Raw genomic sequence first — 25,085 nt, 5'->3', positions numbered from 1 at the left:
CATCAGTACAATGGACGGAATGTTTTTTAAAGCTCTGTGCACTCGATACTTCTTCCCAAGATTTAGCTTCTTCATACTCCTTCCTGAAATGCTCCCAGCCTAAGACTCGATTTTCAAAGAGCATGTGACTCCTAGCATGCAACTAGAATGACAGGGCCTGATTTTCAGAATTGCTGAGACATAGCTGAGTGGCTCATCACTCAGAAAACAGAACTGAAAATCAGAGGTTTTATTCCTGACTCTTCCATTAACTTGCTGTGTGACATTAGGAAAATCACAACCTACCTGTGCCTTCTCCACACCCATCTGGGGCAAAAAGTGCTTTAAACCCCTCCAGCTGACATGCTTTATATATGCTTAAAGTATTATTTATACATTTAGGTGCACAGCTGGCATGTGAGCGAAAACAAGTCACATTTCAGAATTCTTTCCAGCTGCTGGAATAAGGCATGTATTGATTTGGAATAATTCATGAGTTTAATTACATCCTATTTCTATAAATTATACCTCATATAGTACTTGATTGCAACTTAAAATAGCAGTTCACTAGAACATATATCCCCATCTGTATATACAGATGCAAAATTTGAACTCCTCTCCCTCTCTAAGAGCTCATCCACCACCCTGCTCTTGCAGTAACAATGACTAATGTGCAAGTGCATCATAACCACCAGGGATCTGAGGCCTTAGGGTACGTCTTCACTACCCGCCAGATCAGCGGGTAGTGATAGATCTATTGGGGATCAATTTATTGCGTCTCGTCTAGACATGATAAATCGATCCCTGAATCGACACCTGTACTCCACCTTCGCAGGAGGAGTAAGCGGAGTCAATGAGGGAGCCACCACAGTCGACTCATCGCCATGACGACGGCCAGGTAAGTCGAACTAAGATACTTCGACTTCAGCTATGTGAATAGCTGAAGGGGTTTGAATAGGGGTTTGAACTAAGATACGCAACTTCAGCTACGCTATTCGTGTAGCTGAAGTCGAATTATCTTAGTTTGACTTACCTGGCCGTCCTCACGGCAGCGAGTTGACCGCAGCAGCTCCCCCGTTGACTCCACTTACTCCTCCTGCCGAGGTGGAGTACAGGTGTCGATTCGGGGAATCGATTTATCGCATCTAGACAACTCGATAAATCGATCCCCAATCGATCACTACTCGCTGATCCGAAAAACTTCCACTGGACTGCACCTTCATTTATAGTGAATCAGATAGGGGGAGCAGATGAAGCATAAATGAGGTAACATCTTTTTAGATTCAGATCTTGGTAAACCACAATAAAGGACAAAGAATGTAAAGAAATGATTGTACAGTGAAAGTGGGGCAGGTGGGGTAGTAGAAAATTAATAAATAGTATGCATGAAAGCTGCAAGGGCTCTGTAATGAGGTGTGCAGCATATTTTAGATGGAAGGGCTATGGGAAAATTGCCTCATTACCTTAAAGTTATTGTCTATTCTTTTAAATGTTTAACATTTGAATTTTTCAGCTAAAGTAATTAATTTTAACATTGCCTAAACATCTCTAAGAAACACTCTCTTGCCAGATCCTTTAAAATAAATCAATAAATCACCTTACTCATGTTCTGTTTTCATCCATTTAGAATTTATACTCATTATGCTACTGAAGTAAACTTTAAGTATAATGCAAGCTTTGTATCTATCCTCCATAAAATCTAAGAGAAATTGTTCTTTAGATGCACCTAGGATTAGGAGATTGTTTCTTGGCAGGTTATTCCCATGCTTGTGTTCTTTTTTTGTTTCTCAGTCTTCCCCCTCTCCCCCACTCTCAACATTGCATTACCAAAACATACTCAGTTGATGGACTGTAGCTTCTTGGAGTTTTGTTAGCTTTGATATCTGCATGACATGTACCTTGTTACATTAAACAGTATCTGTATACAGATAATCAGCAGTGATTTACAGGATAAACAATGTAAATAGTCTTTGAACTGCTGATGTTTATTTCATGCAGTCATCAAAGCAAGCAGAAGGTTACACTTCAAGAAAACAGCAAGGCATCTCTCTGGCAGAACAGTGTACACCAGTGTCTCATAACTTTGGATTAGGAAACAACTCTGCATGACCAACTGCCATAAAGTGCCACCAGGGCAAAATTCCCGGTGACAGAACAGGAGAGTCCATACTCTAGTGCTAGAGGGATGGACATTAGAAAAGGAAGCATTTATATTACAATGAATTGAAATATTTTCCTATTCTTTAAATGTAATACTGTAGTGTGATTATTTTAAATCAGGACAAGGTAAATGACTATTTTAATGTCTACTATACTGTAAGCAAACTGAAGAGAGAGACAAGTTGTGGTGAACTTTCATTTCCAGTGCTTGAAATGTTTCTTTAGTCCCTTGGCACATCTTCAAGGACAAATACAGGGCTCAAACTGCTTCTACTGAAGCTAATAGCAAAACTCTCATTGATTTCAAATGTTGGCAGGAAAGTTTTGTAGTGTCCTCAGCTGGGGGGGCTGCTTCCATACAGCAGGAAGACACACCAACCACGCTGAAATATACAAGTTTTCTGTGAATCTTATTGTACTGAAGTACAAATGCTCCTCTTGGTCTCACAGCTAAGACTGATGACAGACAAGAGAAAACCTGGATTTGTGCTGGAAATCACTTTAGATAAGCTATTACCAGCAGGACAGTGGGGTGGGAATAGGTATTGTTTCATATTCTCTGTGTATATATAAAGCCTGCTGCAGTTTCCACGATATGCATCTGAAGAAGTGAGCTGTAGCTCACGAAAGCTTATGCTCTAATAAATTGGTTAGTCTCTAAGGTGCCACAAGTCCTCCTTTTCTTTTTGCGAATACAGACTAACACGGCTGTTACTCTGAAACCAGACAAGAGAGAGGTTTTGTTGAAATTGTAGCCTCCTTTTTGGAGGTTTCCCTCTTTCATTATTCTACAACATCAATACAGGAGCTTTTCCCTTAGAACAGTTTTGATATCTAACTACCTGCACTGATAAGTTCATTTATGCCAGAGGATGTTTGCAGTGGAAAAGCAATGAGATTTACACCAGAGGAGTTCTCTGAAGCCATACGATACAATGTTCTCCACTCCCCATCCCACCAGTAGTTCTAGAAATCTTTCATCACTGGGACATGAAACCTGGATGCTGAGGGCAGAAGGTTGCGACCGTATGCCATTTTAGTTAGCTGGAAAGAACAAAAACTGGTGCAGACACAGGAAAGTGCATAAAAATGGGAATATACAAAACTGTTCCTTTTAAAATAAATGATGATACTAGCATGGATTCTGTAATTCTATTAAAATATCGTAATGCATTTGTTTCAGTGCTAGGTTCTCAAAGACAGTTTGAGTCAGGATGTTTCAGGAAAAATGAACTCAATGCTGCAATAGATTCACTGAGACAACTAGGTGGCCCCATATGTTCCTTTCACCTCAAAATGATTGTAAGCATCTCCCCCCCCTTATTCATAATACTCACCAGCCTCTGATGTCAGCCCCCAACGTTTCCACCTCATGGGGATAAAAGCTAAACACACAATTACTGCATTATCACTTGGTAACTAACATGTTACGAAAGGCATTATTACTCTGTTATTTTGCAGCAACAGGTATTACCTGGGGTGAAATACAGTTAATTCAAATCAATACAGGTAGCAAGGTATCAAGAGTTACTGTACAGCACTAAATTTTCTCATGATGTTCTAGTGCTTCTATCACCTTTTCTTCCTGTGCTCAGCCTAATTAAAGCCCTAAAGGTGGCAATCCTCCTTGAGAGACAATGCTCTTGTGCCCTACATTAGTAAGGGTTTCTGCTGCTACGCAAGATAAAAGTGAAAATTTCTTCAAATTTTCAGAATTTTGGTTATCCTGAGAAGACTTACACCTGACCAGATATCTTGCTCTTCTGTTTTCCAGTAGGATTCTCTTAAATATCACATTACAGCAGAAACAAAGGCCACTAATTAAGGAGGAGCAGTACGCTCTGCAGTCTAAAGAGATTCACAAGGACTTACAGGTATGAAGTGTTTGGGGCCTGGCTCCTCTGTACTGCCTATATTAAAAGGCAGGTCTTTTTCTACAACAGTGCAAGTAGGGAATATGTTTGGCAATTCCCAAAGATGGCAAAGATCAGTAGGGCTCTACCTATCTGGTACTTAGAAGCCAGAGGTCTCTCCTTATGGATAGAACCAGAGATGGGGAGCCAAGTGGCAAATGCTCTTCAGCCCAAGGTTTTCTTCTTGTGGAGTTCCACACAGAGTTCTATACTGTCACCCTTTTGTTCAATGTGCATATGAAGACCTTAAGAGAGGTAGTGATGAGATATGGTCTGAAGTGTTTTCAGTGCACTTATGACACCCAGCTGTATAACACCATCTTGTCCTGGATGAAATGTGCAGTTGAGTGTCTAGGCAAGATCGGGGCGTGGAAAACAGTGAGTTAGACGAAATTCAGTTCAGGTAAAACTAAAATGTTTCAGGTGGCTTAGAGGAAGCAGCCTGAGGATTTGGCTAAGATTATATCCCACTCTGCTCCCAATTAAGGGTGTTCATCCATCTTTTGTCAGCAAAGGTCAGAAACTACATTTGTGATTTGTGGGCACTGCTGGTTAGTTTCCAGCTGCCTTCAGCAACTATAACCTAAAATGCTTTCTTTCCTTTTTGGAATCTGGTCAGGAGGTTGCAAGCTTTTCCCACAGATGCAGATTTGCTACTGTGGTCCATGTCTTTGGTAATCTTCTAGATCAATGGTCCACAGACTCGCGGAGGTTCACAGACTATACCTAAGAGGTCTGCGAAAGATTGTCATTGGCATAGAACAGTGGTTTTCACCCTGGGGTCCACAGACTACATCTAAGATTTACAAAGGGGTCCACACCTCCATTCAAATTTTTTTAGGGGTCCACAAATGAAAAAAGGTTGTAAACCGCTGCTCTAGATGCATTCTACATGGTACAGTACTGTAAATCCATTTGGATGCTGAAGCCAGTGCAGGCCCTTTCATTAAAAGGAATGTCTCAACAGGAGCCTGTGCCACCTGAGCTGGAATTCCCTTGGTAGATAAGAAAGGGACCTGCTAGAAGGCATTCTCCATGTAAGTCCCTCACACCACATGGTCCAAAATAGCCCAAGTTTGGTGACTTTCTGGGCATACTACAAAGCAAGTTTTTTTGAGCAAGCATTTGGAGTGCTTGGAAGTGGTCCAGAGCTTTTGTGGGGTCCTGGGAGGTGGGGAGATTTTGTTTTGCAATATTTCCCTTCCTGAGTGTGGGAGGGGTTTGAAATTATTTTGTTGTTATTGCTATGGTTGGTATTTTTAATTGCTGCAGGGCAGCTAGAGCCTGGGATAGGTGTCTAACGTTCTGAACAAAACATATAATTTCCAAACATTGTGCCCCAGTCCATTCTTTTAAACAATAATTTCACTTATAATTTCATGCCTCTTACAGATGCTACTTTTGTAACTATGGTAAACTGCAAAATTAGCTTTCACTAGAGAGTTAAGCACATACATAATTTACTAATGTGCTGGATCTTAAGAGAACATGTTTTAGAATTTACCTTGGACGATAATCTGGAGTCATCTATGGTGTACAGCCATACTTCATAAAAGGTTAGGCAAATGCGAACTCACTTACTAAATGCTTATTGCAGACTAATCAAAATGGGGAAAAGCAACTTAATGAAACCAAATCAGAGGCTTGATCATTAGTTTCCAACAAAGACAAACATATAGCTCAGCAAGTAACTAATTACTTGGGATTCTGATCTGAAAATTTACAGTTTACACTGGAGTGCCGTCTTGCCACACAATCAACCCTTTGCTACTACAATATTTTAAGCATGCAGCAGCAGCACATTACCTGCTCTCTTAAATACTCCACGGCATAGGCAAATAACTGCAAAATGCTTGGAGGAACTAATTCATCATTCAGCTCTGCTTAGTTAGTGATTAATAATTCCAACTAAACTTCCATTTTACAAACCGTGGGTTTTGTTAGAGTCTCTTTTGGCTAAACCTCTGGGTATAAATCATAAAACGTTGCTAATCCGAACCACTTGAGAACAGGCTTTTAACTCGGATTTATGGATGGGGATTTGCAATAAAGAATTAATCTTCATGAGTCAGCATCAACAGATATTACAGCAGTAAAAATATACTCCTACAGTCAGTGACCTAGAAACTGATTGCACTCACATCTGTATAGTCTAGTGTAACTCCACTGAAGAGAGTGAAGATTTACAGATTTACAACAGTATAACTGAGATCAGAATTCAGCCCACTCTTCAACAGTTTGTTTTATTCCTTTAAGCAGCCTGTATTAAGAATGCATGTTTAGACCCACATCAAAAGGGCATTCTGTCTTTTCACTGACTTCAGTGGCATTTGGATCAGGCCCTAAAACTGAGGGCTCAAAACAAATGGAAAGGATTCCACCCTAGCTAGACAGTGAACACAGTGATCCCAATCCTGCTCTCACTGAAGACAATGGAAAACCCCTCATTGATGTCAATGGGAGCAGAGTCAAGGCAAGTATGTCAGTCTAATATCCTGCAAGTCATTTAGCAACCAACTAGAAATCACTGTATGAATTCAACCATACAATGGAGTTGTATGGAAAATACCTGCTGTAATGCACTTCACTTCCTATATCGCTAGGTTGAATTTGGAGAGAGGACGGAGGTGCACACACAATCTATTCATTTGTAGATTCATATCTGCTGAATGAAGGAAGAAATAAAGACAAAGGCAGCTATCACGTAGGCAAAATGATTAAAAGTGGTACTGCAGTGGGAGATGGGAGTGTTCAGCATATCTGAAAAATCAGGCCACTTATGTATATATAGTGAATATAGATTTAAATAGCTGACTTGAGGGACCTAGGTTTGAAAAGTTTGGCCTCTGTTAAGAAGGAATGCACAGGGCTATGGTAGCTGAGGCTGCATTGAGTGCTTGGAACAAGATTAAAACCCCTTCACACTTCAGATGTCACCAACTGAATTTAGTTTCCAACTTGGAGAGGAGAAGCCCTTGTGGCACCTTAGAGACTAACAAAGATGAAGTGGGTTTTAGCCTATGAAAACTGATGCCCAAATAAATTTGTTAGTCTCTAAGGTGTCACAAGGACTCCTTGTTGTTTTTGCTGACACAGACTAACATGGCGACTAGTCTTAAACTTGGAGACAGTTACTGGTCAGTGAACAAGTGAATTTTCCATGAGACTTGGGAGATTACTAAGTTTTTCCAGAGAAAACTACTCAGATCATTCACTTTTAAATTTTTGGACCAAAGAGTCCTACCTCCCCCCCCCACACACTTATCAAGCCAGTGATCACTAACTAAGGGTTTCACTCACACATACACAGTCTCACCACAGACACAGGCCACATGTCTAATGGTTACAATTAAACAGCAGGAGGAGTAATTCTCCTTATTGGTCACAACCTTCTCCATGTATGCTAGGAAAAGCCAAGCACTATGTCAATATCTACCATGAACTACCAGTCCCCTGCCCAACCTGCCTCAAGGTCTCCTCAATTCCACCTCTGGGGAGGCAAATCGGGGTAGTGTGCTGTCGTGATGCCCAGCCCACATGCATCCTCTTTCTCTCTCTAGGCTTCATCCTTATCGCCACCACCCGTAACTCCACTGCATTTCTTTGACTTGCTCCCTATTCCGATAGCAGGCTGCTCATATCAATAGAAAGCCCACCACTTTAAGTTTATTTCTCCCATCCTGCATGTGTATGCCTGAGGCTCGTTTTACCCACAGGAGTCCTCAGGTGTTAACTTTCATTAGACTAGGGCTTCTCTCTGGAGAACAGCAGGAGAGCTGCCAGATAAAGGAAGTATTTCCATAGTGGAGCTACAGGTATTGCTTAACCAGTAACTCTGCCTGCAAGTCAACCTTCTCCTTAGCCCCCATTGCTGTTAGAGGCTTGCCACAAGGCAGGAGGGGACAAGGATAGGTATTTTTTCCACGCCATATGAAGAACCTACAGTAAAATGAACACGTGTCCATACAAATGGTGACTAGTACTGTGCCCTCTAAGCTGTGCGCGCGTGTGTGTTCACACAGATCCGAAACCCTGCGCACACAAAAATTTGCACAGAAGCACAACAATTTGCACAGAAGAAATTTTTGGTGCACACTGCCTGTCAAAAATTAGAGGGAACATTGGTGACTAGTGCATAAATATACATTTTAAAATCATGACTGAGTTGAATTGAGCTTCTGAATTCAGCCTGTGAGTTCTGCATCAAGGTTACCAGTACTGATGAGAAATGAGAAGCAATCAAAATAAGTTCATGATGCATTCCAGGAAGGGCCAGATTCATGAAGTTCAGAGACCAAAAAACAAAACAAAACAAAACAAAAACCCAAACCTTTCCCATAGTCCAAGATTGATGAATCTAGGGCACTAGCTCTGGCCCATCTCCAGGTCCATCATATTGATTTTGTTCTGGAAAACTGACCTGGGCATATTTCCTAATGTTTAGAATGACGAGTAATTCTATATAATCAATTAGAAACCCAAACATCTCAGGATCATTATATTCCTGCAGATGCCAGCCAGTAACACATTTTGTAAATTGCCTCCTAGATCATGCAAACTGAGCAGGATTGATAAATGAGCTAGATTTTGCAAGGCTGCAGTCTTGAACAGATGGATTTACATATTCCACAAACTAATGTCAGAGACATAGTTTACATACTCCCAAATGTTATATGAAATGTTACCAAACAAATGAAAGAATATTGCTTAAAGTCGCCCAGTAAATTCCCATCATGTTGACTAGAAGATCATCCTGCCACTTATAACCTTTTTTTACACTGTTTTCTCTTGGTCCAAAATTGCTTAGGCTCCTAATTGTCGGTGTTAAGTGCCTCCTTATTTTAAAGCCTATATATCACAAATAAATCTACAATGAAACAGTAGCATGCTCAGTTCCATCACTTACATCCTCATGTCACTTAAGAGATTTTAAAATATTGTGCAATGCCATTTAATAAAAAACAAATCAGATTCTGCATATATCTATCAGTGTTTTATACTGCTGCTCATCAATGTTGTATCTGATCACCTTAACTAGAAAATCAATAGCAAAGTAGAGTCTCTGGCACTTCTCCCTTTATAGGGTCAGAACTGTGAGAGATAGGTCTCTCCTTGGGGAGGGATTGGGAGAAGTTTAGGAATAAAAGAGGTGTTTGAAATACTTATGGCTTATGGCAGAGAGGTTCTCTCGAAGAGGGAGGCTTTGCCTTGTTTCCCAAAGACTCTAGATTTGTCTGAGCTCCTCAGAAAGATTGTTCCATAGCTGGATCCCCTTGGCAGAAAATGCTTTATCCCCAGATCTCACATGCTTCGTCCTGGGCCTTGTGAGCTGCACTGTCACAAAGAAGTGCTGCTGTCATGGGAGTTCATAGACTGAAATTGGGTTTTGATATAACTGGGGCTTGATCCATTAATTGCTTTGAAAATCAGGCTGTACACTGGCATAAGAAGTGGACTGGAAGCTGGTGGAGAAACTTGAAGCCTGATGTGCTCATGGCAGCCTGAGCCAGGCAGAAAGCAGGCACTGCATTCTTTACCACCTGGAGCCTGTGCGTCATCTTCGCATTCAGCTTCAGATACAATGAATTACAGTAACCCAGGCCAGACATGACAAATGCATGGAACACTGTGGCCAGGTCTGCATCCAGGAGGAAAGGACAAAGTTTCCTAGTGAGCAGCAGGTGGAAAAAGACTTTTAAGGAACTGATGCTATCTGGTCATCCCAACATAATGAAGGGAGACTTTGATGAATGGGGGCTGTGCACTGTCACTGGAAGGTGAACACCATGTCCTGTCCAGTTCTTTGAATTGTTTCCCCTTTCAAACAGTATCACTTTGGTCTGACCTGGGTTCAGCTTGAGCCAGCCGCTCTTCATCCAAGAACCAATATCCTGTAGGCATTCTGATGGTTTGGTAATGGCAGTGGTTGCATCAGTTGAGAATGAGATATGTAGCTGAGTGTTATCAGCATACTGGCAGCAGCTAAGCCCATGTGTAGGAGTATAGGCCCACATTAGGCATGAGTGAACTATGGTTTTAAATTGAGTTTGGATGGTAGTATAAGTAACAGGCCCAAGGAATGTAATCAAAAAGAATAAAATCATGACAAGGTTGTTTGTGTTAAACTTGTAGTGACCATTGAAATATCAGAGTTATTTAAGATTTGGGTTGAGGTTATTACATTTTTTAAAAACTGGGTATCGGATGCAGTAAATTACTGGTTTGTTTAGTTTATTATAAAGAAATGCTTGGCTCAGTAGTTAGGGAGAAATATGGCAAAATGAGATAAGAAAACCTTGAAGAAAGAGCCCCAGTCATTAATCTTGTCTGCACTGGAACAGAGGATAGGGTTCAGCCCTAAGCTTTCATCTGGCTCTAGCAAAAGTCCCATAACCAGCTATGACTTAACTTGGTTTTTATACACGATTACAAACAAGGTTTTTCTGGGAGTTCTTTATGAGAGCTTTCCTTTGCCCATCAGGAGTCACGTCATGGTGGAAAGGTGTCTCCTGAGTCTGATCCGGTTGTAAGTATTTTGGCCAATGCTTGTAACTGTTGTTGCAAGGGTACAGAACAGAGGTGTGTGCATATGCTTATATTTGTGTTTTGGATGTAACAAACATCAAGTGGCCTTTGAACTAATAAAGGAATACTCGTGTGGAAACTTAGTTGTGGTAAACCCAAATGAACTTATTATGAAAATTATTATTTCCAACACCCTGGCATCTCACTATCTCTGCTAGTGGTCTGAAATAGACATTGAAGAGAAGCTGGGATAGATGAGGCCCTTCAAGAAGGGGAGCATTTACCCATCACCACTCTCTGAGTTCTACTGGAGAGGAACAATTGGAGCCATTGTAGTGCTGGGCCAAGTACTCCTGCTAAGCCACATAGGTGTGTTAGCACTACCTTGTGGCCCACTGAGTCAAAGGCTGCAGAGAGATCCAGCAGCGTGAACATGAGGATCTTACCAGTGACCATAGCCTGCGGAGGGAGTCTTTTAGTGCTGCTAGAGCAGTCTCTGTGCTGTGCCCTGTCTGAACTCTGATTATGAGGCATCCAGAATTTTGGCTGATATCACACATTGACGGAGCTTGGTGGTTACTACTTTCACCGTGGATGCCAGGTAATACCAGCACAATCACAGCCAACCTATGTACCTTTTCAATAGCAACTGTACAACTAGAATTCACATTCAACAGAGCTGGGGGAAGCAATCATTTTAGCTGTGTGTCAAACTTGGTACATTTCACAAACAAATTCAGGGCAAAATTAAACCTTGAGGTGGTATTGTAATACAAATGAATAATAAAAAATGTCTGTTCAGACTGCTAAGAAGACCAGAGTTATTTTTCTAACAACATTTTAGGGACAGCAGAGTTTTCAGAAAACAGTGGCTTGGTTAAGTAGGGGTGTGTAACTATCCTATTATCAGCAGGCTAGATTGATTGCAATCCTTTAAACAGAGTTGAACAAGCAATCGAAAAATGTGTCCCGGAATATTCATTCAAATCAGAAGATAACTCTGATCTGCCCAGATCAGCAACACTTGTGTATTCACTTTCTGCAAACATTTGAGTTGTTCGACTGATCTAGCACAAATATAGGCATGAAATGAGTCTCGTTGTAAAGTATTAGGCTATTCACTGAAGGCAGATTCTGAGTTGTATTCAACTAACATCTGCAATTCATGCTGCATTGGCTAGTTAGACAATTCATCCAATCAGGTAATAGAAAGAATACCATGTGACTATTCATCACTTCATACATTAGGAGTATTTGCACAAACTAGGAACAGATCCTCTGCAAACCAACAATTATTCATTGTAGAAATGTGTGCATAACTCTTGATAACAAAGAAATGTGAGACTGTCAGGGTTTTGGCAAACAATTCATGCACAGAAGTAAAAGCAAAATGTGTTGGATAAATTAATTACTGTAAATAGTTTACTAAGTCTGATTTCATATTTCAAAATAACTATTTTCCTACCTCTTCCAGGGCCCATAATGAATCAACCAGAGGCTTGATCTTCTTCTCATTGTACAGGGTTATGAGTTTGTCCATTATACCCTTAATTAGGCCACTTCGGCCCTGTTTGAAAAGTAGATTTAGCAGAGAAAATCCAGCAATGACTTTATTCTCTTCATACAGCTTGATAGGGTTCACTTTCTCAACCTGCCACCACTGGAAAGGAACAAATGACATGAAGGTTACAAGAACAAACTAACATATAGACAAAAGGGTTCACAATGCTACAATGTATGCAAACAGGTTACATCTCGCATGGGAGAACAAACAAACATAGAATAAAGGTTCTCTGCAAACAGGACACAGCACTTGATCAAAAGCCCACTAACTTCAAGGATTTTAAGAAAAAACAAAGCAAAAATACAGAGGCACTGTTCTGCTGACAGCTCAAGGGCTAGGGTGAAGGAGAGAGGATTCATGAAATAAAAGTGTGAACAATAGCAGCAGAAAGACACAGTATGAGAAAATAGCTGCACAGAAAACTGAACTGTCCGATGTAGAGTAATGGGCATAAAATACACTTGTTTGGTTTTCGTGCCCAAATTCCAAAGATTTCCAGAGCTGTCTTAGCCACAAGGTTTGCACAGAGAAATGGGGTAGACAGACATGTAGCCTGTGAAGGTCAAATGCAGGGTTTTGGTGCAAACGCAGACAGCTGGGAGGATGGATAATCCTGTGACTAAGGGGCAGGATTTAGGAGTCTTGAATTCTATTTGTGGCTCTGCCACAGTCTTCCTTTGTTACCTTAGGGAAGCCATGTAACCCCTCTGTAAAACCCCTTAGCCCTACTCCCTCCCTATAACCCATCCCACCAAACATACTATGTAAACCTTACTGCTGCTCTTGCCTCTCTGTCTAGTTCCTGCTGAAGTCTTGTACATTGAAACTTTTGGGAGTTGTGTATTATCTCTAATGACATTATTTTGTCTATTGTAGCCCCAGGGCAATCTTGTAAGTGAGATCTCACATCTTAGCGAGTTTTATTCTAGTGGGCAAAATTTTAATTAAAAAAATTCTTATGGTTTTTGGTAACCTAATTTTCACAGGGTTAATTAGATTAGTGTAAAAAAGCAGTTTACATTTTTATGAACAATTCAATGCCCTACTTAATATTTTGATTAAATATTCCCTTTGATTGCCTTTTCAGTTTCCAGAGGTGGCATTATTCCCTCCAGTACCCATTACAAAGCAGCTATTATTGACTCATTCTGGTTTAAGACTTTGTAACATCAGCCTGGACATGTTGATCAAGGCTTTTGTTTTAGCCTATAACTTCCATACAGTTAGTTATCACGCTAGCTCCAGGGAACCTGGTTTCAAGACAATTGCAATGTGCAGCACACTTAGATTAAAACCTTGGTATCTGTTTATGGAACAGTATAGCCCTTCCTAGTGGATTGCATTAGTATCCTAGAACAAGTCTCATTCTCTGGGCTTCTCTTGGTTTCAGATGGAGAACCAGTAGCTCGAGGAACCAATGTAACTGTTGCTTTCTTCCAAAACCTACAGTAGCTGCTCTAGATGGGACCAATGGGAGCCAATTGCAATTTCTACCAGGGCTGTCTACTCTACCAATTAAAAAACATGTGGTGACCCGTCTCCTTGACTTATTCACATGTGCAGCGCGAAACTTGCCTAGTCTTAGGCTCAAAAACAAACCAAGGCAGCAACAGAGACAACAGAATAACTTAATGGACATGTTGGTCTTGCATTTCCCGATTGTCCCCATTATGTCAAACTAGCAAGACCAGGTTGTTTCAGCACCCACAATATCTTTTTCTGTATGTTCGTATGTAGCTATTTTCTTTGAAGATAATACAGATTTTAACGGAGACAGGAATTCCTTCAGACTATTTCAGGTCTATGTTTGTATCTAATTACAAGTATCTTTGCACATTTTAGCCCTTGCCGCTATGTGAGATAGAGAGGTAAAGTCTCTGAGTGTCTCTTATTGGGGATTTTGATATATCCTCATTTTAGCTCCATAGAGATATCTGAAGTTAATTTCTTCTGGGAAAAAGAGTTGCTGGTATTGATGGTGTTGATGAATTTTTAGCAGACAAATTGTGTGTGGTGGGTCTCTGATTAGCAGCTTGTGTCCTTGTTTCTCATATCTGAAGGAATCACTTTCTGAGCTGGTTGAACTTTTCCTTGCAAACAATTTAATGACAGATTTGGCCTTTTTTATGTTTGTGAATTGTCTGAACAGTTTTGTTCATTACTTGTAATAGGCCAGGGAATAGTTGATTAATACTTCAGCTTTTAGTTTGTTCACATCAGTGAAAAGAGTAAGACAGCACCATAAGCACATTTCAATGGGTGTCTATCCTTCAATCATGGGTTGTGATTGCAGCTTGTGTAGACACACCCAAGCTAGCATTAATCTAGTTAGTTGGGGTACCAAAACAGTGAAGCCATGGTACCACATGCTTCAGTGTGGACTGAACAAGCCCATCCAGAAACCAGGTAGTTACTCATGCACTGCTGTGGCTTCACTGCTCTGGTGTCTGAGTAAGCTAGATTAAAGCTAGCTTGGGTATGTTTACATGAGCTGTAGTCACATTGCAGTGTAGACATACCCTGTATGGCTCAATTAATTCCTAAGACTCTTCTGTACACCTGGAGATGACAGAACATCAGCTGAGCCCTGTGACCCAAGTAGATCCTTGAATTCACATCACTGTACATCCATATTAGAGAAGGAAAGAACCCCCTGGGAGTACAGTTGTATAATGGATATAACATGCTATTACCAGCTCAGAAAATAAACTGATGGTTTAGTTTTGTCTAAGATATAAAATGACTTTATACAGATTATTGGCAACTCAAATATTTATTGCATACAGAGCAGACTCCTGTCTAGCTGTCATACCAAAAGAAAAACATATCAGTCCAAGCTACATTTACCACTCTTCGTTTGCACTAGTGTGATGTTATATACTGGAGTTAGTAAATGATGAAATGGAGACAAATTAGGTTGGTGTTGGTAAAGATGAACTAAGCTGCTAAAAATAATGGGTTTAGGAGATAAATGCTAATAAGTGCGGTATAACAGAACCACAGGAGCACTATACTTACTGATTTTGCAAAGCTAAAGAAGCTTTTTGTTTCCCCAGTAACCATATTAGATGAACCTGAAAAAAAAGAGATCACGTACATGTAAACACCCCTTATAACATGCCAACGAATGAGGCCATTTAATTGTCTGCATTAAAAAAATAAAAACATTTCTATTTGTGCTTTGGAAAAATTCTTAGTTTTTTTTCCAAATTGCATAAGCTACAATGATGCCCTTCCTTTTATCATTGCTACAGCAATCAAAGAAGTCAAGTTGATAGCATCCTACACATTTCAGAAACAAAAGAAAGATTTGTTCATACCAAATGACAGATAAGCTTTCATTATTTCTGAGATCAGAAAAACCACCAATTCAGCCTCTCAAACAGATGTTCATAGACAAGCAGACTAGATAATATTAGGTATTTTGAGAGCAAATCTCTTCCTCCCCATTACAGTTTCCTCTCTACCACTATAGTTTAGCAGCTAGGTGGTAGCTATAACCATATAGACTTCCCCTCTCTCAGTCTTCAGAGATATGTAGTATCTAACTCTCCTCTCACAGAGGCTGGGGATGTTGCTGTTTCATTAGCAGTAAGTTATGTGGCACGTAGGCAGAGTTATAGGGAAGCAATTTCTATTATTAAATACGCTGAGTGGCCAGTGATACATGCTCAGGCTCTAAAATGTGAGATTTAGAAGTCTGGATTCAGCTTGCACTGCTTGGTGTCAGACCAAATGAAGCCATTCCTGAATGACTCTCTTTCTATAGTTCCATGCTTCATACTACGGTTACTTCTGCCAAACTGCTAGCTTCCTGTGGCCTGAGGAATAAGACATCTAAAGTCGCTCCCCAAACATATTCCATCTATGTGGCCAAGTGATGTTCAACTATCTGAACCACAGAGCCATTTCTGCCTTTGAATATTTTGAAAAAAACAACTTGCTTTGTAGCAACTAGCTTCTCCTAATGTTTTAGCCTATGAATCAGATCCTCAGAGACTCTTGAAAAGAAATGATTGAACTGACCAAGTGTAACATGGCAGATAATTTCTTCATACTCCCCAGGGAGAATGTAGTAGCTTGGATTTTTTAAAGGGTGTCCCCATGCTGCTAGAAGAGGTTGGCATATTGGTATTTTTGAAATAAACTTCTAATTGTTTTGTTTTTACTCACCATATAAAATGTAAGTCCCAAGTGGTTTGAGAAGACTGAGGCCTTTTCCAGTATTTTCTCCACACAGACAATCCAGAACGATATCTACTCCTTCTGCTGAGATTCTAAGACAAAAGGAGGGTAAATTTCACACTGCAACAGGACTCAAGGCTGCATTTCTTTTAACTGGTCTACTATAGGGTTATTGTTTACATAGCACCCACAGTTTGAAAGGCAGTTTAGAGAGGAGTCGGAAGAGTTTATTATCTAATGTTAAGATTTGCAAAAGCAACTAGTGATTTTGAGCATCTCAGTTACAAAGTACACAACTGGAGCCATTTTAAGAACACCTAATTCTCCAAAAGTGCTTAGCATTCACGCTCTGAAAACCAGGCGTCTCCACTTGGGTATGCAACAATGGAGACACACAAGATCAATAGGAGTACTTGTGGCACCTTAGGCTGCAAGTACTCCTGTTCTTTTTGCGGATACAGACTAACACAGCTGCTACTCTAAACCTGCCAAGATCAATAGTCTCTTTTGACAGGTTTCAGAGTAACAGCCGTGTTAGTCTGTATTCGCAAAAAGAAAAGGAGTACTTGTGGCCCCTTAGAGACTAACCAATTTATTTGAGCATAAGCTTATGCTCAAATAAATTGGTTAGTCTCTAAGGGGCCACAAGTACTCCTAGTCTCTTTTGAAAAACTTGGCCTAGAGTCTCAGCCCTGCCACACACAGACATGTTAAGTAGTATCTTACTCCACAATCAATCTCATTGAAGTTAATGGGGCTATTTGTGGAGTAACATACTACTCAGTGTGAGTAAAGATGTCAGAATCTGGCCTGATTTAAACATACATATGTGAGATGGGAAAGGAGTTGCGTCAAAGAAAGCCAAGTGTTTAGTAAATGATTGGTTACCTTTACACTATTTTTGTTTATTTCTTTCTTCTGGAAAAATGAATGAGGAAGAAGAGTATAGTGGAGTGGTCAGAATGCTATAGGTGGTACAGATAATTATGGAGGAAAGAGAAGTTTGGCTTCATTGAGATTCGACTGGGATAGTATATTACAGGATGATAAAAATATGTTTATCTATCTGAGCAACAGTGTTGTAACCAGAACAACTGAGGGAAAGAAGCAGAACATGAGAAAGTAGAAATTATATATTGTTAATCTCTGGCACAGAGACTATGTGAATGGGGGGGGGGGGAGAGAGAAAATCATTATTTAATCACTACAACTATTTTACAGGGCAAGATGGGAATCTAAAATAGGGAGGTTATGAAAATAAATCAAGAAGAGTTTATGCAGATCAGAGAGGCCTGTGAAAGACTAGAGCATGGATCATGGGAATGAACAGCTGAATGTAATAACAGCATTGGTCTACTTCATAGAAGATATCGACCATGCAGCAGAAGTGCTGTGGGAGTGTTTGCTCACAATACAGCCCAATCTTCTTCATGTTTCATTCAAGTCAACAGTCTCAATTCTTTTCTCACACCAGTGTAGATCAAGAATAACTTCACTGAGGTCAATAGTTATACTAGTGGGAAGCCAGTGCGAGACGGCAATCCAGTGCAAAAATGCTACTTAGGTGACTAAGGGCTGAGTCTATCCTCAGACACATGGGGATGTATTGGTGCTTATAAAAACAGCTGTTAGATGTGAATTTCTTCAGGGAAGCAAATAATTCTACATGATACACTTCGATTCATCCCCCATGCATATTCAGAGGGAAACTTGAAATCTATAGTTTCCACACTAGAAACAAATATTACATTTGTAACTCCTGATAATGATGGCAGGCACTCACAGTTATCAAAGAACCTAAATAAGTTAGGGTACAAAAAGATTTATAGTGCTGGTGCCAGATAGTAACTTCACTTGGAGCCAAATTGTATACATTTCACCTGTGTACATGGAAGGAATCATCCATGGGTGGGTCTCCTCTTTTTTTGTGGAGGGTGGCACAGGGTACCATCACTCCTGCCCTAGTCTCTGTGGAGACCCCTCCATGGGTTTGGGTATCCATGCATAGGCTGGTGGAATGTGTATTGTAGTAAAGAATACAGCCTTGAGCTGTATTGTCCCCTCTTCAATGTGAAAACTACTTTAAGCATTAAAGGGGCATCATGGAGGCATTCAGAGGCTCGGGGGGGGGGGGGGGCCAGGGAGTGCCCAGTGGGGTTGGAGGCACCCTAGATGCATAGGGGCAGAACTGGGGCATCCTGGGCTCCATTGCATCTTGCACATTAATTTGGAGGATTCAAAGGCGCGTGGAGGTGGGGTGGGGGTCAACCCCTTGCTTTATGAACAAGAGGGCAAATCCAACCACCCAGATAGAAGAATTCAAAAAAAACTCAGTGGGGAATCTTACAGAGTTTTTTACCACCTACGCAGTTTCTCTCATGTAGAGGTACAGTCTAGGCTTTGGTCATTAAAACTACAATGAAAACCACTGTGCTAACTCACTTTTACACAGCAAACTCCACAGGGGCTGCAATTCAACAGTTTTGACCCTGTCTCCATAGATCTTAAGAGTTTTCAATTGATGGCTCAACATGGGCCTACCAGGATCCTAAAATAATTTGGCCAGCCAGTACAGATGGTTATAACAACCATGCTCTAGCCTGGATAAGAATTGAGGTTGCAGCTGAGGTTGTTTAACAGTGATCTAATGTCATACTCTAGTTTACATAACGTCCTTATCTAGCTAAATAATGTTTGTTCCAGCATAGCTCAATCTGTGTCCCTTCGCCCAGTCATGTTAGAATTCCATTTAGCTACAACCAAGTTTAAGAAAGAATTGTCCATTTGGTAGAAGAACAATCGACCTCCTCATCAAAGGCAATTCATACTGAATCTGAGCCCTAAAGTTTGTGCTCATTCGGGCTTTGCTGCACAGACTCGAACAGCATACGCTCTTCAGCCTGGCAAGGGTTGAATAGCCAAATAGATCCTTCTATGGAAGGGCCTACACAAAAACTGCAGCATACCAGAAAGATTTGTGGGTATAAATTTGAGTGTGAATGGGTGTCACATGGCAGGGGAGGTCTGCTTCTGCATTCATCAGACAAAATAAAAAAGGGGAAACGGGTCATTTTCTATCTCACTTCTCCTTAGATAGTATGTTTTTAAGCATCAGAACATGGACAGAATTCCGTTTTGGATTTTTGATCTATGAGGTTCCTGCACTGAGTCAAACCAAGCTTAGAGAGAAGTCAATAGGAGCCATCCACATGAATCCAAGGGCAGAATATGGTTACAATTTGTGCAACAGAGGAGTTGAATTTTTATATGGTTCCAATACATAACCTTGTTAGCATACATTTCTGAACATAGCTCAGTATTTACTGGCCAAAAAACCACTATCTTTTTTCAGGTGCAAAATATAACCTGACAACGTTCAGAGCTATTTTAAGAAAAGAGAGAGAATTATTAGTTACTCTAATGGTGCCAGTAACAAAGTCTGGGTTCACATTTCTCTGCACTAACTAAACCTGTGAGCTCCTGCCTCCAGTTTGACTAAAACCTGCTATTTTACTTTATAACCAAGCAAATATCTCTAGTAGTTGTAAATAATTGACCAGTTCTCTTTAATTAAACAATTATGCTAACCACTGGTACATTATTCTACGATAATTATACCCTGGGGACTGTCAAAGGCATAAGGTGCAGTCAACAGTTTCTACTCCCCAAAAGCAACTGTTAGCTTGTGATGACCCTACCTCTTGCAATTGCCTAACTGCAATTAGACAAAGTCGGAGAACAGAGAAAGCTTTATGACCTATAAAGAATCTTTCATTTTCCTCAGAAAAGAGAGAGAAAGAGCTCTCAAATGTCTGCTGGAAACACATGACAAAGAGCCACAAAACATAAGACTTCTTCCCTTAGTAGTGTAACAGTTAGACACTGCTGATATGTGTGGGCCAATAATTTCTCCAGGTGGGTAATATCTTTTTTAGCTACTGAGCTACAGAGTTCTTCTTCAGGTCTGCTCAGCTCTGCGTGCTCAAAAACTTGTCTCTTTCACCAAACAGGCCTTGGACCAATAAAAGATATTTCCTCACCCACCTTGTCTCTCTAATATCTGGGGACTGGCACTGCTAAAACAGTGCACACAATTTTCTCTACAGTTAGGCAGTTTGGTGAGCATTCATTTGTAAACACATGATACTTAACGACAGGTTTCAGAGCAGCAGCCGTGTTAGTCTGTATCCGCAAAAAGAAAAGGAGTACTTGTGGCACCTTAGAGACTAACCAATTTATTTGAGCGTAAGCTTTCGTGAGCTACAGCTCACTTCATCGGATGAAGCTGTAGCTCACGAAAGCTTATGCACAAATAAATTTGTTAGTCTCCAAGGTGCCACAAGTACTCCTTTTCTTTTTAATGATACTTAACGTACCCTCTCAGAAGTAATCAGGGCAGTGAATGTATCTTTATTGTAAACATCATCCCAGTCATTGTTACTGCAGGATTTTGATATAAAGCAGGCTTTGAAGTAGAGCCACTGCCCTCTGGCAACCAAGCCGTCTATCTACTAGAGCGGGTCAGGGATTTTCCATCAAAATGTTTTTTCCAATGGAAAACCCAGTTTCTGCAAGATCAACGTTTTCCATTTTCTGATTTGAGACCAAACCAAAAATTCAAAATATTGGAATTTCCCATGGGATGGACATTTTGACTTTCCACAGCTCTCCACCTACATTTCAGTGACACACTCATCACCCTGCCATCATAGTCACAGCAGTCTTCCTAAAGAGGAAATGTAACATTTTGCATGTATGTTTTATCTTCCATTCCAAATGGCCCCAAATCACAGTCCCTGTGGACTGATCATAGGGGAAAATCCACTAGTAGTAAACCAGAGTGAAAGCTACAAAGTGCTGCCATGCATTTTAATGGACTCCGTGTAGCAAAATTTCTCTCCACTATAACTGGGTTCCACTGTAATAATCCCTTGGAATAGAACAATGATCATCTACCACAATAGGCAGTGGGGCATTCCAAGGAGATTGTATCTTCCTCTGGTTGAGCACAGGAGAAGTCAGCATCCCATGGATAAGGAACGGGAGCTGGTTTTGAATTCTGATGAAATTTTTCTTCAAAATTTCAAATGTTGAACAGTGAAAAAATTCTGTGAACATTTTCTCCCCGTTTGTTCAAATGGCCCTAGTACAGTGGGAGGTAGCTGACTCCTGGTCTGTTGCAGCTGCTCCCAGAGGGAAGTGAAGAGGAGCTGGATCATCATGCTACAGCAGCTCCCCACTGGCAGTGAAAATTCAGCCCCAGCAGCTTCCAGTGGGGGGAAGTGAGGTCCTATCAACAGTCCAGGGCTGAGGAGGTCATGCTGGGCAGATACCCTTTGCCAGACAACTCTTCTCTTGATCTAAGGAAATGTCGTGTTGAGTGAAATTTTCTTCTGATATAAAAAGGCCTTTGTTACAGTCCCGATTTAACTCCCCCTGAAGTCAGGGACAGTCTTGCCACTGAACTTAATGGGAGTTAAAAAGGGTGTTAAGGGGGTGATACAGAGCACTCACATGCATACCCCAGCATACCAACTTCAGCTGCCACAGGGGTGTTTAGCAGTAGTCAGACTATTCAACCCATGTAGGATGAAAGAGTGATGAATACTGTATCCAGCTGACAATGCAGAGAATACTTGTGGGAAGCACAATGTAATTACTCACACTAGAATTATGTCAGGATATGGGGACTAAACACCCTGATTTTACAGAGGAGTGCCACAGGATCTTCAACAGCCACTCCTCCAAAAGTTCCCATGGTTTCCCCCAACACCAAGCTGTGGCAGCAATGACTTGAGAAGGAAGCATGTCACCAGTCGAATACCCAACACTACTTCCTGTGGCCTATGTTCTTTTTGGGGACATCCCATCTATGCGCTGAGCCTGCTTAGCTTATGAGATCCACTCTGATCCCAATCCAAGGTGATATAAGCTAAAAACTTTGCATATATTTTGATGCAGCATCCCTTATGGAGAACCTTATGGAGAACCCACACAACATGCTACTGGAGTGCGTGCATGTGCAATGGACATAGAAATTTCTGTTGCTCCCTCCAGCTGACTGAGATAGTGCATCAGTGCAGTCAAGACATCTTTATTTTTAAAGTAGAATTAGAAAACAGCAACATCAAATATTTGTTTCTAGAATTAGAGAAGATTTTCTTTACTTTCCCTACCAAATGTATCCCTTAGCAGCCAACACTAATCAGACTAACCCAAAAAACTGCAAGCATTTGTGAATCACTGAAGCCTAGGTGACAACTTCAGGAGGTCACCAAATGAATCTAACCTTAAAGCAAACAGACAAATTTTAAGTATTCACAATCCAACCAGACACCATAGAACTCAAGATACTAGTGGTTTGCACAATATAAGAACCTAGATAGACAGAATCACACAAGAGAATTCCCGAACATTTTGAAGAAATTGCACCAAATCTACTAAAAACAACTTAGTGAACAGCAATAATAAAAGACTATCAGGCTACAGGAAAATAATATGAGATTAAATCCCCCCCAGTCAAGTTCTTTGTTCTCTTTCATTTAATTCCTTTGGCTTGTAGCAGGCATCTAAGTGAACATGCTCAATAAAGCCCATGTTGGATCGTAAAGGAAGAGGGAAGTACTGATTTGCTATAATTATCTTTTCATTAGAAAGTTAGAGAACATCTAGATTAGATCTGTGATTGTTCCAAAACCAACCTGTTTATTCAGTTCTCATAGATATGCTTAACTCACTGTTTTCATAGTAATTTGCTAGCTACTACTTGATAATCAAAACAAAATCCTTACCTCTTTACTTCTTGGACATAATCTGCATTTCTGTCAAACAGGTGAGTTACTGAATCTTTGATTGCTTCATGCTTGAAAGAGGAAGCTGTTCCAAAAACAGTAACATTGGGGATCGTTGAGCAGAGCTGAGCAACAGCTTGACCCTGCAAATATATTATTATATCAGTTCCACGGACAAAATCAGTTACTTGATTTCTGCCTGCCAATTCACTCATAATACAATAAAATCCCAGGCTGGCCATATGCAGTTTTCAAAACTTTCTTTATCCTGGTTAGACATTTCACAGTCACACAGTAAAACAGATGTAAACCCACGCATATCCAGAAAAATATTCTTTTGGGATAAAATTAGTTTAGCAAGTGATAAATTATACTGGAAAAACTACCACACATATATCCCTTTCACAATGGTGTTCTGAAGTGAATTCAGCTATTGTAAAATGTTCCAATTAAAGGGCAGCATCCACTTAAAATGATACTTTTGCATGAAAGACATTTACATACTGACCTAAAATGATGATTATTGAAGGATTACCAGAAAAATATTTCTATTTTTTTTCCAGTTTGTTTACTATGGGCATTTGCCAGTGTCTTAGGCCAGAATTTTGAGTGTACTTTGGGGGAAATCCACAATGATCAGTGGATCTTATGCTCACCTGTATGATGTGCATCTTTAGGCTTTGAAAGCTCTTAAACACTTGAAAGCTCTTAAATAGCTTGTGTCACTATAAACATGTGAGCAGTGGAGGACTCATTTACTTAAAATTACATTGGGTGCACTGAGTAAGAGCTAAAGTTTCACTGAGAGTCAATGAGACTTAGGATTCTAAGGCCCAGATCCTCACAAGATATTTAGTTTCCTACCTTCTATTGATTTAATTAAAACCAGTGGGAGTTAGGCACCTAAGTACCTTCGGGATCTGGGCCCTTATGAACAAGCAGGATATCACTTTTTCCTGGTACAGTCATTTTCCTCCATTTGGGTGGGTTTTTCACATAGCAACAAAACACAGAACAATGGTTATTATTAGAATAGGATATGAAATTGTAAATGCTGGTGTAGTACCTGAAATTACTTAACTCGTGTATGAAGAAATTAACATGGTTTTAAGTTAATGGTATCTCTTAATAAAGAAAGGAGGGTTGGAGAGAATACAGAGAGTGTTTCTTTTTCCAATTTTGGTCTTTTTGTCAAAAACAGCATTTTTAGGAAAAATTGTAGACTTCACAGAAATTTCTCATTTTTGCAACATTTTCTGATGTCTTTTTTAAACATAACTTTTTACTGAATTTTTTTAATCAACTGTTTATAAAGTTATTTTTCTTGCTTTACAGAAAATACATTTTCTGACTGAAAACGGAGTATTGAGAAACAAAAACTTCTTAACATGACTTTGACAAAAGTTTCATGGAAAAATTTCCTGAAAGTTTCATGGAAAATGCAAAACAGAAAACTTCAAAATGTTGGGGTTTTTTTTTTGCAAAATCTTCCTATTTTCAGCCAGCTTTCTGCACAGAAAAAGTATGCCCTTTTTCTTATTATACATATCATTCATCATGGATAGCTCTCTGAAAACAACTGCTCAAAGAGCAATGGCAGTAAAAAAAAAACAAAAAAACAAACCAAACCCAAAAAAACCGCTAACAGAATGTTAGGAACCATTAGGAAAGAAGACAGTAAATATCATAATGCCACTATATAAATCCATGGTATACCCACACCTAGATTACTGCATGCAGTTCTAGTCACCTCATCTCAAAAAAGATACATTAGAAATGGAAAAGGTACAGAGAAGGGCAAGAAAAATGATTAAGGGTATGGAATAGTTTCCATATAAAGAGAGATTAAGAAGATTGACTTTGCAGCTTGGAAAAGAGACGACTAAGTGGGGATATGACAGAAGTCTATAAAATCCATGAATGGTGTAAGAGAGAAAGTAAGTGTTATTCAGCCCTACGTATACCACA

General features: G+C 40.1%; 1 protein-coding gene across 1 annotated transcript in view; it reads right to left on the bottom strand.

Annotated features, from left to right (window-relative positions):
* VAT1L (vesicle amine transport 1 like) overlaps window positions 1-25,085 on the bottom strand; it is a 90,365-nt gene that overhangs the window by 34,273 nt on the left and 31,007 nt on the right. Inside the window, exons 4-7 of the mRNA XM_073307987.1 lie at window positions 23,118-23,260; window positions 16,315-16,418; window positions 15,160-15,215; window positions 12,043-12,237 (exon numbers count right to left, since the gene is read on the bottom strand). Coding sequence (XP_073164088.1) covers window positions 12,043-12,237; window positions 15,160-15,215; window positions 16,315-16,418; window positions 23,118-23,260 — 498 coding nt within the window. The remainder of the gene's footprint in view (window positions 1-12,042; window positions 12,238-15,159; window positions 15,216-16,314; window positions 16,419-23,117; window positions 23,261-25,085) is intronic.

The sequence above is a fragment of the Lepidochelys kempii genome, chromosome 12, assembly GCF_965140265.1.
Source record: "Lepidochelys kempii isolate rLepKem1 chromosome 12, rLepKem1.hap2, whole genome shotgun sequence".
In the NCBI taxonomy this organism is placed as follows: Eukaryota; Metazoa; Chordata; order Testudines; family Cheloniidae; genus Lepidochelys; species Lepidochelys kempii.
Note: the sequence above shows the minus strand (reverse complement) of the source record. Positions and strands in the feature narration are given on the sequence as shown.